At 41.0% G+C, this 18598-nt stretch overlaps 1 protein-coding gene and 1 long non-coding RNA gene across 2 annotated transcripts in view; one reads left to right on the top strand and one right to left on the bottom strand.

The window, feature by feature from the left end:
• The window catches only part of BANK1 (B cell scaffold protein with ankyrin repeats 1), a 163571-nt gene extending 151891 nt beyond the window's left edge, over positions 1-11680 (top strand). The window contains exons 12-15 of the mRNA XM_040598660.1: positions 782-844; positions 4720-4901; positions 6544-6607; positions 11561-11680. Coding sequence (XP_040454594.1) covers positions 782-844; positions 4720-4901; positions 6544-6607; positions 11561-11571 — 320 coding nt within the window. The 3' untranslated portion in view covers positions 11572-11680. The remainder of the gene's footprint in view (positions 1-781; positions 845-4719; positions 4902-6543; positions 6608-11560) is intronic.
• LOC121090288 lies at positions 6621-15158 on the bottom strand. Its single transcript, XR_005828514.1, has 5 exons — positions 14569-15158; positions 11676-12796; positions 10312-10758; positions 10146-10224; positions 6621-7868 (listed from the first exon to the last, which is right to left on the bottom strand). It is a non-coding gene; the product is annotated as an uncharacterized LOC121090288 (long non-coding RNA).
• Between the last annotated feature and the right edge of the window lie 3440 nt (positions 15159-18598).

Raw genomic sequence — 18598 nt, 5'->3', positions numbered from 1 at the left:
GTTGTTCTGGGCCTTGGCCCCTGCGCGAGTCTTTGCTCCATTGAACTGGCACCTTTGCTGCATTGCAGTGATGTCAGGAAGATTACTTAGTGGAAGGAATTATTCTAGTTATCAGGTTTTTTAGCTAAAAACAGAACTGAGATTTCAGAGGGAAAGCCTATATGGCAGTAGCTAAGTCGGAAGCCAAGCAGTTCCCACCTTCTGGGTTTTACATACGCTGCCAGCAAAAGTTTGACTGCAGCTTTTCAGGGCATGCCCAGGCTGGCTGTACTCCAGCCACCTCACAGGAATGGAGATGATGGGCTACGCTAGTGGAACAAGTGATCATGCTTTGCTGTTCCTGGTGCTTAAATAGACAAAAATGTGCGCAAACTCTTTCTTAAGTAGTGTCATCATTCTCACCAAGTACTATTGTTTTTTCTGCCTTAGCTTTCCCCACAAAAGAAGAAACAGGCTACAGTGTCTGCACCATGTGAAGAAAACTCCAAAATCTAGCTGTTTTTTTGAAACAAGTACTCCATTAATGTGATAAGTCTGTTTTATTTTCTTCAAAGCTTCCTGTCATGGTATCTGTAATATCAGTAATTCTGCCATTCTGTGCAGCAGAACAGTTTTTCAAGTAATTAACATTAGACTGACAAGTGGGTTGAGAAGTACTCCTAGGCTAGAACAAGAAATTTATTCCAGCCTGCTTTCTGAGCCTACTTCCTTCATTCAGGAAGTGTGATGTTCTTTATTGCAATTTTTCACCAACTTCCTTTTATTATTAATTTTGTTGTAGTGTTCCAGCAAAAGGCCACCCGAGTGCCCGGTGACAACAACAGGACATACTGCAGGAAGCCCGGTAAGGAATTTAATTTAGCTCTTTATCTGCTTTGATGCTTTTCAGTAAAACTAGTAAGAGATTTGCTGTGACTTGATTGTGACTGATTTAGTATCTATTTTCCCACATACCATTTATATCCTTAATGGTATTGCAGCATTAGGAGATCAGATTAAGGAAAGAAAAATAAAACTTACAGTCTTGTGGAAAAGATTTGTAGAGTCAGGTTACTTTATGCTGTACTGTTTCCATTCTCCATTGTGATTAAGACCAAGAAAAGGAAGGGCAGGAGGGCTCAGCTGTGCACTAATTCCAGCCATGGAAAGGCAGCAGCATGGGGAGCAACTTGCTTACCCCAAGATCCATGTAAAAATGAATTTCTTGTGACAGTTCAGTTGTTACTTGAGTTGTAGCACATCCAAATGTTGCTACCATAAATTCCATTAATGGTACTCTAAAATAATTGACAATGTTACGTACAAAATGAACGAACACTGAGTGAAGATTTTTTCCTCCTTCTTTTAACAAGCAGCAGGTCAGGACAGCATATAAGCATCTGTTGCTGCAGCAGGGAACTGCAGTCTCCAGTGCAACTGGTAATATTTCTTATGAATGCTAAACCACTTAGGAAAAGAATACAGGACCTTCTAGCTCTTACTATGTTAGAATATTGGTAGCATACCTCTTGTAACCAACCTAGTGGCCTTTTGTGATGGAGCAACTACATCAGTGAACAAGGGAATAGCTACCAGTATTGTCTATCTGGACTTCTGTAAGGCCTTCGACATGGTCCCCCACAACATAGAATCATAGAATCACAGAATTGTTTAGGTTGGAAAAAACCCTCAAGATCATGAAGTCCAGCCATTAACCTAGCACAGCCTAGTCCACCACTAAACCACATCCCTAAGTGCCACATCTATGCATTTTTTAAATAACTCCAAGGATGGTGACTCAACCACTTCCCTGGGCAGCCTGTTCCAATGCTTGACAACCCGTTCAGTTAAGGATATTTTTAACATCCAATCTAAACCTCCCCTGGCACAACTTGAGGCCATTTCCACCTTGCTACAACCTCCTTTCAAGTAGTTGTACAGAGCAGGAAGGTCCCCCTGAGCCTCCTTTTCTCCAGGTTAAACCACCCCAGTTCCCTCAGCTGCTCCTCATAAGACCTGTGCTCCAGAACCTTCACCAGCTGCATCGCCCTTCTCTGGACACGCTGCAGCACCTCAGTGTCCCTCTTGCAGTGAGGGGCCCAAAACTGAACACGGGATTCAAGGTGCAGCCTCACCAGTGCTGAGCACAGGGGGGCAATCACTTCCCTAGTCCTGCTGGCCATGGCCGCAGTATCTCAGTTACAAGCCAGGATGCTATTGGCCACCTTGGCCACCTGGGCACACTGCTGGCTCATGTTCAGCCTACCAGTCCCCCCAGCTCCTTCTCTGCTGGGCAGCTTTCCAGCCACCCTTCCCCAAGCCTGTAGCGTTGTGTGGCGTGGTTGTGACCCAAGTGCAGGACCTGGCACTTCTCCTTGTGGAGCCCCATACAATTGGCCTCGGCCCGTCAATCCAACCTGCCCAGATTGCTCTGATCCTGTCCTCAAGCAGATTAACACTCCTGCCCTGCAACTTGGTGTCATCTGCAAACTTACTGAGGGTGCATTCAATCTCCTTATCCATACTTCTCTCTAAATTGGAGAGATATTGATTTGATGAATGGACTGTTCAATGAATGAGGAATTGGTTGGGTGGTTGCATCCAGAGAGTAGTGGTCAGTGGCTCAGTGTCCAGATGGAGGTCGGTGACAAGTGGTGTCTCTCAGGGGTCCATACTGGGACCAGTATGTCATCGTCAATGACACAGTGGGATTGAGTGCACTGTCAGCAGGTTTGCAGACAACACCAAGCTGAGTGGTGTGGTTGACATGCCTGAGGGACAGGATACCATCCAGAGGGATGTGGACAAGCTCAGGAAGTGGGCCCATGTGAACCTCATGAGGTTCAACAAGGCCAAGTGCAAGATCCTGCACCTGGGTCAGGGCAACCCCTGGTATCAATACAGGCTGGGGGATGAAGGGATTGAGAGCAGCCCTGTGGAGAAGGACTGGTGAGGGTACTGATGGTTGAAAAGCTGGACAGGAACCAGCAATGTGCGCCTGCAGCCCAGAAAGCCAACCGTATCCTAGGCTGTGTCAAAAGAAGCATGGCCAGCAGGTTGAGAGAGGTGATTCTGCCCCTCTGCTCTGGTGAGACCCCACCTGTAGTGCTGTGTCCAGCTCTGGGGCCCCCAACAGAACAAGGACATGGACCTGTTGGAGCAGGTCCAGAGGAGGGACAGAGAAATGGTCAGAGGGCTGGAGCACCTCTCCTGTGAAGACAGGCTGAGAGAATCAGGGTTGTTCAGCCTGCAGAAGAGAAGGCTCCGAGGAGACCTTATTACAGCCTATAAGAAAGATGGGGACAAACATTTTAGTAGGGCCTGTTGCAATAGGATAAGGAGTAATGGCTTTAAACTGAAATAAGGTAGATTTGGACTACATATAAGGAAGAAATTTTTTACAAAGAGGGTGCTGAAACACTGGAACTGGTTGCCCAGAGAGGTTGTAGATGCCCCATCCCTGGAAACATTCAAGGTCAGGTTGGACAAGGCTCTAAGCAACCTGATCTAGTTGAAGATGTTCCTGCTTACTGCAGGGGCTTGAACTAGATGACCTTTAAAGGTCCCTTCCAACCCAAACCATTCTGTGATAAAACAGAGTTTTTACGGGTCTGAGAAATACACACATGCATACCTGTTTTGCTGATATGAAAAATGCAGTTTTATCTAAACTAGTCTGATTTCCAAATAATTCTCTCAGGTGGAAGCATTAGGGTCAGTACACCATCAAAACAGAAACAGTTCGCCGAGATTCATGCCTAGCATGTGCTCGTATGATCAAAAGGAAGGAACGGGAGAAGCCACAGCAGCTCCTCATTAGTTTCCTTAGTATATTTCCCTTTGCACAGTCCTTCCTCACTTAGAATGAAGATATTGGTGCACAACACAGAAAAACTGAGCTAAATCATACCGACAGTTTCAACTTTTCCCCTGGCTGCATTCCCTGTGCAGTGAAACAGGTGCTTTATGGCACCTTTGCAAGAGCCTTATAGAGGGCAGGGAGAGCCCTGCTTCATGGTGGCTCATGCGTTCTGGATCGGCCATTTCAGTATCAGTATCCTGGCGATATGTGGTGCTACACCTCCTTGGGCCAAGCTGTGACTGATCACACACGCCTCCTTGTCGTTTCCCTTCAGCTGGGCACCTGTATCATAACCTCGAGGAGGGACTGCGTTGTAGTCCTAGTGGTTTTCTTGTCACTGCAATGTACTTAATAATTTGGGGTAGGGAAATCAAGTGAAATTTCAATATGCTTTCTGACCAGATTTCAGGCCCAGCTTTTGAGAAATGTGTGAAGTTGGAGAAGGAAGGGGAAAAAAAGGCACTGTGGATATTATTTGTCTTAACATAGCAACAATTTCCTTTAAAAAGTCAGTAACAGCTTTAGCGGTAGAAGGAGTACTGACTGACACTAATGGAGAACCCATGGATCAGGACAATAGTAACGAATGAAATGTCTAAGATGCTACTCTGCTGCCAAAGAGTAATGGTAAAATCCTCACTGATTTGTTAAATTTCTCTCATTGAAATAAACAAACAAACAAAAAACCCAGTAAAAAAACTACAGAAAGAGGAAAAGGGAGGGAGGGAGCCACCCTGAAGACTGTGTGTTTTTATTGATGTCCAATTATAAAATCACTGCTTACATGCCTTTGTTGAAAAAAGTGTTTTCGTCATAAAGCAAAACAAATGAAATGGGTTAATAATATTTTCTCTTTATCTTTCTACATTTTGTACCAGCACACAGAGGCCACACTGACACAGTAATTGATAGCACTGTGAAACACAACATCCCTGCTGAACAGGAAGAACTCATCCACTTGCAGGAACAGGTGAAAAAGGGGGCAATTTCTGTGGATGAAGCACTCGACAGATTTAAACAGTGGCAGAATGAAAAGCAGATACTACAGTCTACTCAACAGGTATGAGTCTGAAATTTATGTTTCTTGACAGGAATCTTGATCAGAAGTTCCAAAAACAAACGCTTGTATTTTGGCTCCTAGATATGAGGGCAAAAATAAGAGTCATGATTTATATACCCATCAGCTCCCAAGGAACTTGCTGTGTATGGTTCTGAATCTTCTAGATAACCATTTCCATGGTGGTTTGATTTACTTGAGAGGCTTTCTGAATTTATTTCGCCTAACTTCAGGTGCTGTTGCATTTGGTTAAAATCAGGAGTTAATACGTTGCTCTTCTAAGCTTTCTGTCTTGAACTGCTATGTGACGCTTGGGTCTATGCATCTTTTATGAAACCACAAAACTTTCTGTAGCTGAACAAACCAAATGCACTATTGAACAGCGTCAGCTACCAGAAACATAACTATATCAAGCATACATTATTAACATATATTGACTTGCACCAGGCTTGATGCCTCTCTGGAAGTGTTGAATCTACTTAGTGAAATTCACAATTGTTAGCTGTGCTCTTCAGCTCCTTTATATTCAGCGTGTGGAGTAAAGTGAGGTGCATAAACCCAGGATTTACAAAAGCCTACGCATTGAGTCACTGAAAGAACTCCATCAAAGCTACAGCCTAAGGAGTAAGGCACGGTGAGGAGGTTTGTTAATTACTTCTAAGAAGACAGCTGGAGGAAGAGGTTATGCCCTCATTTTATATGAGGTTGTGCATTAACAAAAATATTTTCTTTGCATTTGGTAGAAAGAGGAAGAACCAAAGCTAGTCTGCTCCTCTAGCCGTGTGGAGTGGGAGAGCTATCAGGTGCTGTCAACAAGGAGAGATTAAATGCTCTCTGTGTTTGCATTTAATGAAGAAATAGCGTGAGCTTTGTCATCACAGTGCAACATGTCACAGCACGGCTTAGAACAGTTTAGGAGCCCAGTTCCCAGGCTGGGCACCAGCAGCACAGCACCAGCTGTTGGAAAACCGTGTGAGTGTGGTGGGCGTCCCCTTCCAAGTCTGCCTGTGGCCAAACAGGCTGGTGGAAGCTGCTGGTATTGCTCTGTCAGGCAAGGAGGAAGCTGATACAACTTAGTGCCGCTACCTTTGCATAGATTAGGTAAGTCTTTTTTTTCTTGGTCAACTAGAAGATGCCTGTATTTCAAGGAGGATTTACTTGGCCTGTTTTCACTGCAGGGAAAAAGCTGCTTTCTAGGGGTGGTTTATACCCTGCAATGCGTGTGTAATTGCTCTTTGGGTTTGTACCATAGAAAAGTCTTTCACTGTTACCCCAATGTGAGCAGATGAATTTACTTCATGCTGTCACTGCAATTATCTGGTCTTCACTGGGATTTCTGAGAAAAATTGCTTGTCCAAAGAAAAAAAAATAAACCTCCAAGCTTCTTTAATCTAATGCCAGAATCTGTGTAACTTTCTGATGGGAAAAAACTCCACAAGAGTTTTTAGGTATAAATGCTAAAATTAGTATTTACTTATAGCACATCATAGACATTTTTCATTCTTTCAACATTATTTTCCTGGAGAGGGAAGCTTGATCTTCAGAGTGCTAAAGAATCCAACTTTTTGTAGTTATTCGCTATTCCTACAGTAAATTTCCGTTACTAATTTCTGGTGCTGGTTTTATGCTTGTTTTTTACTTAAAGGAAAAAGCATATCACCTTAGAGACCCCACTATTGGAAACAGACTAGAAAAGGAAAATCTGAATGGTAAGTTGCACTTTCTCTGCCTTTCACTGAAGCCTAGAACTGTAAGCATACTGCAAAGGTCTGATCCAAAGCATAAGCAGACTTTTGGATCAGGCATTGAATTTATAATGAGCATTTTCCGTATCTGACCACATTCCAGTTATCTTAGTGTAATCAGCCTTCAGCAGGGTCAAGATTTCATCTCAAAGATGAGCTCACTGAGAGTTAATGGGGCAGAAAGTTTACCAAGTCTTCGTGGCTCAGCTTTTCTGCAGCCCATTTCCTACTGCTTCATCACAGTTAGCGTAGGTGATTCCTTTAGAACAATATACTTGATGACTTCAGTATTTTATTTGTAAATCAGCTATCAATTTGCACTGGCAAATTCTTGATGAACTTTCCACTGTCACAGCAGTTTAGTATTGTGAGTCATTAATAAAAGCTGTACTTCTGGTCATCTGAGATGCTTTTTCCCTTTGTGATTGAATGTCATCTGCAGCAGCAGCACCTGCATTTCCTGCAAACGATCTCTTGTTGTTACGAAAAGATTGCTTTAGATGCTCTTGAGTTTAGGCCTGTGATTTCTGTAAACTTCTAGTACATACACATTCTTGGAAGGGGAATAGTTTCTTTTTCATGTTGGACTTAGTACCATTTGTGTATTGCTATTTAAAATTATCGCCTAAATGTGTAATTTCTGTACTGCAAGAGAGAAACATAATCCACAGTACTGCTTTCATTATTCTGTTAGACAGTGTTATATTTATGTGGATCTCCAAGATACTGCAATTTAGGGAAATTCTTGCTGGCCCTAGCAGAGTTGCAGTAGAAACTTTATATTTCTATATATATACTATATACTGTATATTTCAGCTTTAATATCTTCAACATTTGGTAAGGGTGCAGCATCCTGAGCATGTGACAGTCCATAAGCCTTCACGAGGTGCTTGGCACCTGGGGGCCTGGGATCACTGCATTTGTTCCTGCAGTCTTTTCTATGGGCAAGGCAAAGCTCAGGATGACGTGAGAGTGATTCTTGGAAAGTATTTGTCTGTAGGGTTTTCTTCTAAGGCCACATCAGTCCTGTCTCTGACTGCTCCCTCCAGAGTTTGGTTATTGAATAATACCAGCAGAAATGTAGTATCAACACCAGAATTTTAAATTTTGTGAAATTATCCAGTAAGTTGGATAACAGTTACTGTGTTCCCTTCTGATCCCAACCTTTCTTCCCTTTGTTACACTGTCTTGTATCCTGCGATCCATATACATCAGCAGCTTCACTCTGCAGAAATACAACGGGAAGAATCATTACGGAGACCCCTGTCTTGTCCAACGGTGCACTTTATTATCAAAGCTTTAATTTCTTGAAAATAAGAACTTCTGAAATATGGAACTCCCTCTACAGCTGGGAGCATATTGGTGGCAGGAGTAAAGAAGAATCTCAGGAGACCAATACCTAAGCTCAGGCGTAAATAAATTGCCTGGAACAAAAATGATAATCACATTCTTTTCTCTTTCATAGTTCCTAAGGAAAGCAGGCCAGGGAGCATTTGTTTTCGAGACCCTTTATTCCAGATGCCATTTAATAAAGCAGTATGCATGAATGTTAGCAGGTCTCAGATTTGTTTAATGAATTCCAGTTCTTACATGCGTATACAGGCTCTCAATCTGCACCTTTAAAATCTGGGCCTCCCCCTTCAGACTCCATGTTTGAAATCAGGATTCAGACAGCCTTTTTCATAGATGGGTTTTGAAGTAATGATTGAGGATTCAATCATGTCAGAAGCCTTTTAGAAAAGGAATTTGATTTTATTTTAATGAGAAAAGAAAAGAACTCCTATAAATTGGTATGGAACATAATTTTTAGTTTCTTGATAAGTTTGATCTTGCTTCCACTGTAATGAAAGTTATTAACGAGAGTGGCACTCAGTTCAGTCTTCCATTAAAACATCTGATGCCATCTCAAAATTCGTGTCTCATTTTGCAACAGTTTAATATCAGACTGAGTAACACCCCTCAAAAAAATTAACTGCAAAGAAAAAGTTCCGTCACTCTTAGAATGAAATATCTACAAAAACCTATTTATTTTTTCTTAAAATAAGGACTAAGCATGTAGAATGTTCACTTGCAGAAAGTACAGGCACAATGATGTATCTCATTACTATATAATATACATAAGGCCTTGCCCATAGACATTGATAATATCTTTTCCAAGAAAGGAAGCAAGACATTAGCCAACAGAACAACAACAAATAAAAAATACCTTTAATAAAATTTAATGGAAATACATAAATGATTTGGGGACAAAAGCTCCATTTTGAAATCTGAGTGGCACAGACATTTTAAGGTATTTTAAGATTTTCCTTGGCATTTTTCCTGACACCACCAAAGTACTGAACTAGAAGTAGTCTACTGCCTATGGGAAACTTCATTTATAAGCGAGGCTCATACACTGTCTGGAAAGGCACCTTGCCAACCGTGAAATACTAGAGGAGGAGACAAGGAAGAATGGAAAGAACAACAGGATTGAAACAGTTGAACTGAGGAGGTATGTCTTGGCATTTGAAAGCCTCAGCCATAGGTCTCCTCTGGGCGACATTTCCAAATCGGGACAGCCAGAATTTGCCCCCAGTGAGGCAGATGTGTGCTGCTCTCCAGGAAGATGCTGTGCTGTCATGCTAAGGTGGATGCGTGCTGCTGCTGTGGCATCCCACAAGACATGAGCACACAAATAGTTAGAGCTCAGCTTACTCTGTGGTAACTGATTCCTTACCTTACGCTTAAGGTTATGGGCAATGCTTAAGAGTCTTGGGTTTGTGCGTGTCCACTAACAGAATGAATGGCAGCAGCTTAGACAACATGTATGTGAGGATGGCTAGACAAGTTTCCTTTACAGTCTTAAAAGACAATGCAGCTTTCACATGCGTTCCATGTCCATACTTTTTAGCACAGGATTTTATTTAAAAAAACAAAACAAAACAAAACAAACTATCTGCGCCTTTGGACATTTGAATTACCTATGTGAATATCATTTAGCTGTTTCTGAAAATGAGATTTCAAAATCTGCCTTCTATTGCAATTAACATTATGGCACCTTATGTGCCACATCCCACAGATTTAGTCATCCAGCATCTAAAACTAAGTGCAAGATTGCAGAAACTACGTAAGGTGGCTTGAATTGCTTGTAGTTAGTTATCCCCTCATAGCCAATCTGTAGAGCCTTGAACTTTGTCTTTCGGGATACAGCCAGTATAGTGTAAGAGTCCTCCTCAGAACCGGGAATGGCTGACACTGTTCTCCACTTCTAGCGTAGCAGCAAGAGCTGAGCAGTAGGTGCCACTGCCAGGTAACAAGCAAGATAAAGGCCACAGAAGACCAACTATGATTCAGATGGACTTCAGAAGACCAGTACTGCATTAAGCAAATGTGAAGCTTGACTTTTTAAAAATTATAGTAGTAGTAGTATTTCAGTGCCAGCAACTTAACGTAATAGTTTAAAATTAATATAGATCTTAGGAAACATGTAAGATTCTTGGTAGTGCTCTGGTGACAAATATACCTGTGGGGCAAATGAGCAATTCGGTCTTTGCGTCTGTTCCCGTCTTGGGATCCTTGGCAAGACTGGCAAGGTAGGTGGCCTGCTGTGGAAAGGTCAAAAGTTTTTTCCACAGGGAACTCAACTGAAAGCATTTATTTCTTAGCTGTTAAAATCAGTAGGTACTTACACTGGAAGTGGCCTTCATATCCCAGAAGGACAATTTTACTGTCTGTTGCTACAGGCTGCTCAATACTGACCTACTGACCCGCTCCTGTATGGCACTGTAAACAGCCAGGCCATCCACTGCAGTAGAGGCATCCTCCACAGAATTTCTTCTTCCAGATTTGTAGATACCTGTGAAAATAAAGCAGCTCTGGCTTAATTAAGTTTGCTCAACCATCTGCCAAAGACCAAATCTCTTCCTCAGCTTCATCCAGAAAACCACTCAGAAGAGCTCTATGCACCTTTCACAAACTGGCAGGTTATTGATTACGTTTGCTATCCTAAAGGTCTGGCTTCATTCCTCAACCCTCATCAGCACTTTGTTTTTAGTCCAGGCTGCTAACAGATTGCTTATTCATCAGTTGATGCCACTCCAGCTTGCAGTTAGTGTCTAAGTAGAGTTCCCTGAAAACTAAAACAGCAGCACTTAATTTTGAGCACATTAACCAATTTCCATCATCTCTGATAGGTCGATAGGAAGAAGAACAAAGACACTAATTTTGACATTTGGATCGATGGGAACACAAGACTTCTTTACTCAACCCAGTTAGCAAAGTTGAAATAACTCAGGATCCTGAAGCATATACAAGCTTTTGTATGTGTGGGGAGTGAGGAAGTCACAGAAGATTTATCTTCTTCATGACTTCAACGGTATGCATTTCAGTCAGGGCCTCTAGTCTGGAAAATACTTGTTGGTAGTTTACAGTAGTGTCCATTAGACTTGTGAAGCTACACCTTTAGCCTGGCTTATTTCCAGTTTCTTAAGTATTCTGTAGCTTCACATGATGCTTAAATTTAAAATCAAGAAAATAACAAAAAGCTAGTTTCCTGCCCATTTGTCACCAAATCAGGTCTTCATGAGGCAAGCTCACAGTCAGACTCTTGACCGAGGAGTTCACCAAGACAACTGAATATCCATGTACCCTCCGCCTCTCCTAATTGCCACCAGTAAAGATGGCTGTTAGAAATAAGATTTGTACAAAATGCACCTCATGTCATTCTCCTACACAACACCTGCCTATTTTTGTGGATGTCTTTTGCTCCCCTGCTCCCAGGGACACATGTTATATTCACATTTGAAGTAAAACAAGTAAGAAGTGACTCATCCTAGGTATGTGTTTTGAGAATTAAACAACTTTGAAAGACATTCCGCACTGGCCTAATTTATCATTGATATACATGACTATTTATTAATTGCATCTATTTCTTTTTAGTCTCCAACTAGGAGCCCAACAGAAGGGGAACAGATGCCTAATTAACAGGTAAGAGCAAGTATATGAACACAGGCACAGAGACATTATTTGTCATGGAAAACACTTGTGGAAGTACCTTCCATCAGAGTGCATTTGTGTAACAATAGAATGGAAATGCATCTCAGAAATCTGATTTCACATCAGTCTGATTCTCGAAGTCATTCTGGCTTATACTGGAACTTGGTTTTTATCAGGTGTCAACCTATTCTTGTTACTGCAGGGCAGATTTGCAAGCAGCGAGACACTTGCCTGACTTGTCGATGCAGTTGAAGAGAGTTCCCATTAGTTATTGCAATTCATTGAGCTTATGCACCTAGAGGCTGTATTCCTCCATACTGATCACACATGCAGTATCAAATGTACCGAACATCAAAATCAGGTTGAAAGGCACAGATACAAGCATGTGTCCAGAAATACTGATTAACCAAGAGACCAATGGTCACTTAAGTGCTCAAAAGCCAACAGGTGATGGTATTGTCTCTACAAACAGCAGAATTTTTTGATGCTTGTGTTAGTGACTGTGAGTTTCTCGGCTTTGGGCATCTAATGAGTTCTTTAATAGTTGGGGGGGGGGGGGGGGGGGTAATTAGTTTTTGGTACCTGTGTGCTTACATGTAATCTCATAGCAGTTTTAGAACTGGACATCTACCTTTCAATGAGGCTTGATCATTAGACTTGCTGCTGGGAGGGTAAAGTAAATAAATTGGGTTTACAGCATTCATTGAGTCTTTTGGGGGGTTGGTGGTTGCTTTCTATGGTTTGTGTTTTGGTTTTTTTAATCAGTTCAGTTTTCAACACCTGTGCTGAGAAAAAAACTTACCAGGAACTGAACTTAGATCACCTCATGAATTAGCTTGCCTTCATTTTAAGGATAGGGTAACACTGAAAAAATAATCTGGAAAATTTCTTATTTTGCTAATTGTTCTGAAAATGAAGGAGTCATGCAACCCTTTTTATGCATGGAAGGATGAAAGCTATTAAAATTTTAAGGATAAGGACAAGGATGTCTGCATTCTGGCCATGTATGTGCAAATCTTTTCCTTGAGATCTTTAACAAATTTCCAATCCCTTGGTTTTCTTAGGCACTGAATTTCTTCAGTTTGTTGATCTCTGCAAGAACAGTCTGTGCTGAACAGCTCCAAAAGTCCAAGTTAGATTTTCTTCTTCAGTTTTCATTCCTTCAGATGAGTTTAGGACCTGAAAGTTTCAAAATTAAAATTTACCATTTTAGATATGAGTAGCATTTTTAATTTTGCATTATTAGAGTTATAAAAGGGATTAAGTAATATTTGTTCACAGTAACAGAATGATGCAGTTTATTCCTGTAGACAAAGGTAATTTTATTTAAAGGCTTTGTTAGCTAAGTTACTTTGATTCAGTTTGTGTCTCAAACTTTTCCAAGTGGCGGAATGACATTTTAGACTGTTGCAGCATTATTTTTGAGGCACTGAAAACAGGTAATATTCAGTGAGGTCTTTTCTGCCACCCTTCTCTCATGTAAAGGAAAGAGCAGTAGCTGCTTGTGAGAACTGTGTTTCCACATCTCATTTCTGGACCCAGCTGCCCTCCTGCTCACTGGAGTTCAGTGCCCACACCATAAAACAATAGGTACCTTCCCTGCTGCTGCTCAGCCTCTAACTCACTTGTTCAGGCCCCCCTCCTCCAAAGTTCTCATAAGAACCTAAAATTAGTCTTACGGTGTGACCTGAAAATGAAAAATTACCACTCCTTGTTCAATAGGCAGCTCCACTCCTACATGGGCTTTCCTAAAAGAGCTGTTTCCTTGAGTAGAGCTGAAGTCACCTACACTAAACGGGTAAAAAAGCTTTGAATGTTAAAAGCTCTGAAGCTGAAGAAAACTATTATGAAAAACTTGGTAACAGCAGAGGTGCTTACAAATTGCAGATTGCTGAAGTGAGATGAATCATTCAAGGTGGGGAATTACCCCTGGGATCAGAATAGGTGATCTGTCACTTTTAGAAAATTGTTACATGGGAGAGAGAAGGTGAATTAGACGTGGGAGATCATGCAAAATAGAATTTATCCAGAACAGAACATTCAATCCGTTCTGTTTGTGAATTATCCGCACCAAATGCCAAGGTTCTCCTCTTCTGCAAAGTATGGCCTCACCATAGCTTTCTTGCTCTTCTGTCTTCAGATTGGTTCAGAGGCCTTACAATACCATAACATTGAACGTACTAGTCTTCGAAAAGCAAAGAATTTATGTAGAGGCACATGTGCCACAGCTGTAAAGCAGCAGAACAGCCCTGTCAAGATTAAAAGAACTTGGTGGTTTGGAGGTTGAGGTTTTTTCCACTCTCTCTTTTCCATCACTTTCAAGGAGATCATATTAACAGAAAAATAACAGTTGGAAAGGGAATGTTCGTTCACCCACATGCGCTGGAAAACATGTATTTAAGGCAAAATTCTAAATCATGAGAAACTAACTGAATGTCTTTTTTTTTAATTAAAAGACTTCAGTATTCTAAACATGATGAAATACGTTCAGTTATGTACACAACAATACTGTGTATACCACATAGGAGGATGGGACCTTTCTTGATTTTAAAAAAAAAAAAAAAGTGTGCCTGAAGACAGACCACTGTTTGGTTTTTTTAATGACCAATTGCAGGGAGATTTTTCAGTGTTTAATTATTACAAAAACCCTGCAGATAAAACGTTCAAAAACTGCAATTCTATTGCTAATACTCTGACTCTCCAAATGATTGAGCCTCCAACTCCAAGGCGAAGTTCTTAGTTATGTTGCTCATGCCCACCCACAGATCATCACACTTCCCTTACGCAAGGGGGGAGAAGAATAACAGAGTTGAGATCCAGCTGGTGGACCTGAAGGAGGAGGCTGTGGCTTTGATTCTTTCATACTTGTTTCAATAAATACAGTGTTCGATCTTACTCTAAACAAACATCACCAGTCTTACTGAATAATGGGCATGTTCGTTATTTCTTACAGTGGTTCTTCAGCCGGCTGTGCATCGTTTCCTCTGCTCGGCATCCAACGCGTCTCCAGGCTGCGCCCTGACAGCCTGAGGCTCCATCCAGCGCATGCTGCTGTGGCGCAGCTGCATGCGATCATCGCTGCACTTCAGCATCTTGGAATCTCACCTGGGCCAACTCTGGACGGAATCCAGTATCACTAAAGCAAATTAATAAGACTTCTTGTAAAGTCAGCACTGAATTTCAGATTTTTTTCTTTGTCTTGTTTTTTTCCCCAAGATGACAGCTGAGGTTTTATATAAAGATGTATTGCATGTTTTGGTTCATCATTTTTAAACTCATTTCAATTTTTCCATAATGCTTGATAGTTGTTTAGAAGTAGATTTTATGCACAAAAGAGGAAGATCGTGACAAGTTATGAAGTTATAAAATTTAGGTTTTACTTTTTAAGACATTTTTCTATAAACTTTGTATATACATTTGTCTTTCCTAGGAATAGTAGTTGTACTCCATCACTAGTTTAAATAATTGTACTCAAAGCTAATTTCTGAAGTCAAACTATGTAAGTCAGTACTAATTATCTACTAATGCATTAAAGTGATTACAAGAATTGGGTTTACAAGGAAATTGTTTTGTCTAATAAGTCGCCTAAGGTAAGTGATATCCAGACCAAACTGAAAGAATCTCTACTGCGTTCACACAGCAAAACTAAAGTAGTAGATATGGTTAATGGGTATAATGGTCTCCATTCCCACAGCTATATGCTCCAAAATTTAAGTGAGCATGTGACAGTAACAGGAGTATGCAAGAAAACTTGCCCTAATTCATGCACAAAAAAAAAGACCTCTGTGTCACCTGCTGGGGGTATAAGAGGAGTTTTTAACTTTCAGGTAAGTAAGAGCTTAAATTGACTTTCCTCACCCTCGTTATTTTAGCTTTGCACAAGCCTTCTTAAAAAGCAGGTAAATATGCTGTTGGCCAAAACTGCTTTCACATAGATCTTAATCTTTACTAAACTCTTAGTTGTGCATTATTCTCAGACATCTTTATGAACCTGAATTATTCGTAGCAAGCGTTCCCTCAAACTCTCAGTGTTGAATTTCTGCTTTGCATGTACTAAGAGATGCTTGCACTTAAACTTCAGTTAGGAAAAACTGAAAACAGAAACAAATCAGAAACAAATACAAATAAACGTGGCTCCTTAACACATGTTAATGTGACACCCAAATCTGGAAGAGGGGAGTGGATTTCTGTTCAGACTTAAGAGTCTTGAAGGTGTCGTGGCTTAACCCCAGCCAGCAATTAAGTACTACACAACCACTTGCTCACTCCCATATCCCTGACCCAACAGGATGGGGAGGAGAACCAGGAAAAAGGTAAAACTCATGGGCTGAGATAATAATAATTCAGCTTAATAGTTGAATTAAAATAAAATATTATAAAAATAACAATTGTAATTAAAAGAGAGAGAGGAAAGAGGAATGAAATCCAGAAGGAAAAAAACCCAAGCAATGCACAATACTTGTCATTTTGACAAAAAATGTGAGCTTACTACCTGCTGACCGATGCCCACCCACTCCCTGAGCAGTGATGGGCAGACCTTGGCCAACTCCCCCCAGTTTATATACTCAGAGTGACGTCATAGGGTATGGAATGTGGAAAACCCTTTGACTGGTTCAGGTCAGCTGTCCTGGCTGTGTCCCCTCCCAATTTCTTGTGCCTTTCCAGCCTTCTTGCTTGAGAAACCAAAAAGTCCTTGACTTGGTTGTTGCTAAGTAATGCTTATACTAAAAACATCAGTATGTTATCAACATTGTTCTCACATCAAATCCAAAACACAGCATTGTACCAGCTACTGAAAAGAAAATTAACGCTATCCCAGCTGAAACCAGGACAAAGGGTCATATTATTTTTTCAATTTCAACAAATTACTGTGCCAAGAACTGTTACAAATAGAAATAAGCCAAAAAGACAATGTTGGGATTTTAAAATAATGACAGAATCTTGCAAGTTTAAATTCCACATATAGCTTTAGGCTAATTACATTTCTATTTTCAACGGGTCAATTAAATATTTTCAGGAAATGATCTGTTCTCTGGGGAAAACCCCCATTTCTTCTAGAAACACTCCCACAAATAGTGCAGATTTGTTGCTGTAAAGTCCTAAGTATCAGTGACTGCTGTATTAGCATGGTAACATAGCTTTGGATTCCATACAAAGGCTTGTCCTGAGCTAGTTGAACCATAGCAAAAGCTTTGAAATGTATATTTGTCCCCCAGATCTGGAAATAGTCAGTGTCTATGAACTGAGGGACATGAGACTTTCAGGCTCTATAGGAGAGGAGCTGTGATGTTTTAAAACTTACCTGACCACGTGGAAATGGAGTAGGGAGAATTACTTGGAAATCTAAATGTGTATAAGCTGTTATTTTCCCTTAAGAAGTTCAGCTTGCTTCCCCCAAAAATAACATTTATATTCCTATAAACCTAGCTAGTCAATGTATCCCCTGGCAAGCTTTCCTGAGGAGCCCACATAAACTGAAAAGAGAACACAAATCATTAAAAGCTTCTTCATGTCAGTACCTGGTGGCTTTTCTGCAGTTTTTTTTGCTTTTTTCTGTAGCAAAAGAGATGAAGGGACCTTTCTTGGGGGTGGTCAGTCCTCACAGACCTCCGGGCAGGATCCAGGTGCTCACCGTGCTGCCATGGGACAGGCAGTGGCCCAGCAGCTCTGTTGTCCCAGTGAGAGGGCACCTGGGAAACGCAGCGAGTTGAGGTCAGGGTAAGAAACTACCAAAACAGGAAATGTACAAAAATAAAGCACAGAAAGTTGCATCAAGAACAGCTATGGGTTTCCTAGGGAAGAGTGTAACAATATAGCAACAGTGCCAAACACACAAACTAGAGGCCATGCTCCCTCTATGTATGTACACATATTTGCATCTATAATGCATTGTATGATACTCCACAACTTGCAGCCCAGGGTGATTTAGGATTACCCATAACAAAGCAACTCTTCTTCTCTGCTTGTGCTAGTTCAGCCAAGCACGGCTCCAAGCATACCAAGTACAGTAGCGCATTTCAGCAGCGTCCAGGCATAGCACCAGTCCAGCGGGGAATACAACCAGGGAATTCCCATTGGCTAAAAATTGAAGCACAGAAGAAACTGTTGCCTTGTTACAGGATAACAACAGCAAGCAGGATTTAAGAATTTTAAAGGCTAAATTCAAGCCCCAGCAACGTTAGTGAGATGTAAAAGGCAAAAAGCTTCAGTAATCCTTGGACAGGAAGGGTAAGAGGGCAGGCAGAGGCACCTCACATTTTTCATCAGTGAGGCAGTTAGTAGGGAGTTTTCATGAGCAAGCTTTAGCGACTGAAGACACAAATTTCAGGCTAGCCCTCCCAGCCAACACATTCTCTTTTTTTTTTCCCTTTTTAAATCTCCCCATAATTTTCTAAGGCTGTGTCATTCTTTCAGGCAGTAAGTGCACCTAGTGTTTGACAGACACAATGTCTCACTGTTGCACAACAGAAGTATAATAACAGTAAATATTTAAACTCACTAAACCTGTCACTGAAACAACTTTAATCTTGATCTGTGAGGTACAAAAATCTATAGTATTTTAAGTTCCTGTACCTGGACAGCTACTTTTGCCACTGTCACAGAAGTACAACTATTCTACAGAGTGCAGAGCAGTCTAAAAAGGATGTAAAAAAAAAAAAAAAATCAGTGGGGAAAACACAGTGTCACTTCAATGAAGAAATACTTTGCTACGTTACAGATTTGCTTGCTTTTATTACTCTGATCTTCAGCTGAGGATGGATTTGACACAAATAGTTATCTCCTCTGACTCCTGGTATTTTAATGTAGAACACCAAAAAAATAACCCACCCCACCAAAACCCTTTCAGTTTCTTTTATGTCCTATATCTCAGATAATTGTTGTTGGGGTACAAAATCTTTCTGACAAATTGCATGTAATCTACAACAGTGTGATTTCTATGATATGAAATTCCACAGCAGCTAAGCAACAAGTTGAGAACAG

This window comes from Falco naumanni, chromosome 1, assembly GCF_017639655.2.
Source record: "Falco naumanni isolate bFalNau1 chromosome 1, bFalNau1.pat, whole genome shotgun sequence".
Lineage (NCBI taxonomy): Eukaryota > Metazoa > Chordata > Aves > Falconiformes > Falconidae > Falco > Falco naumanni.
This window is presented reverse-complemented; position numbering and strand designations above follow the sequence as displayed.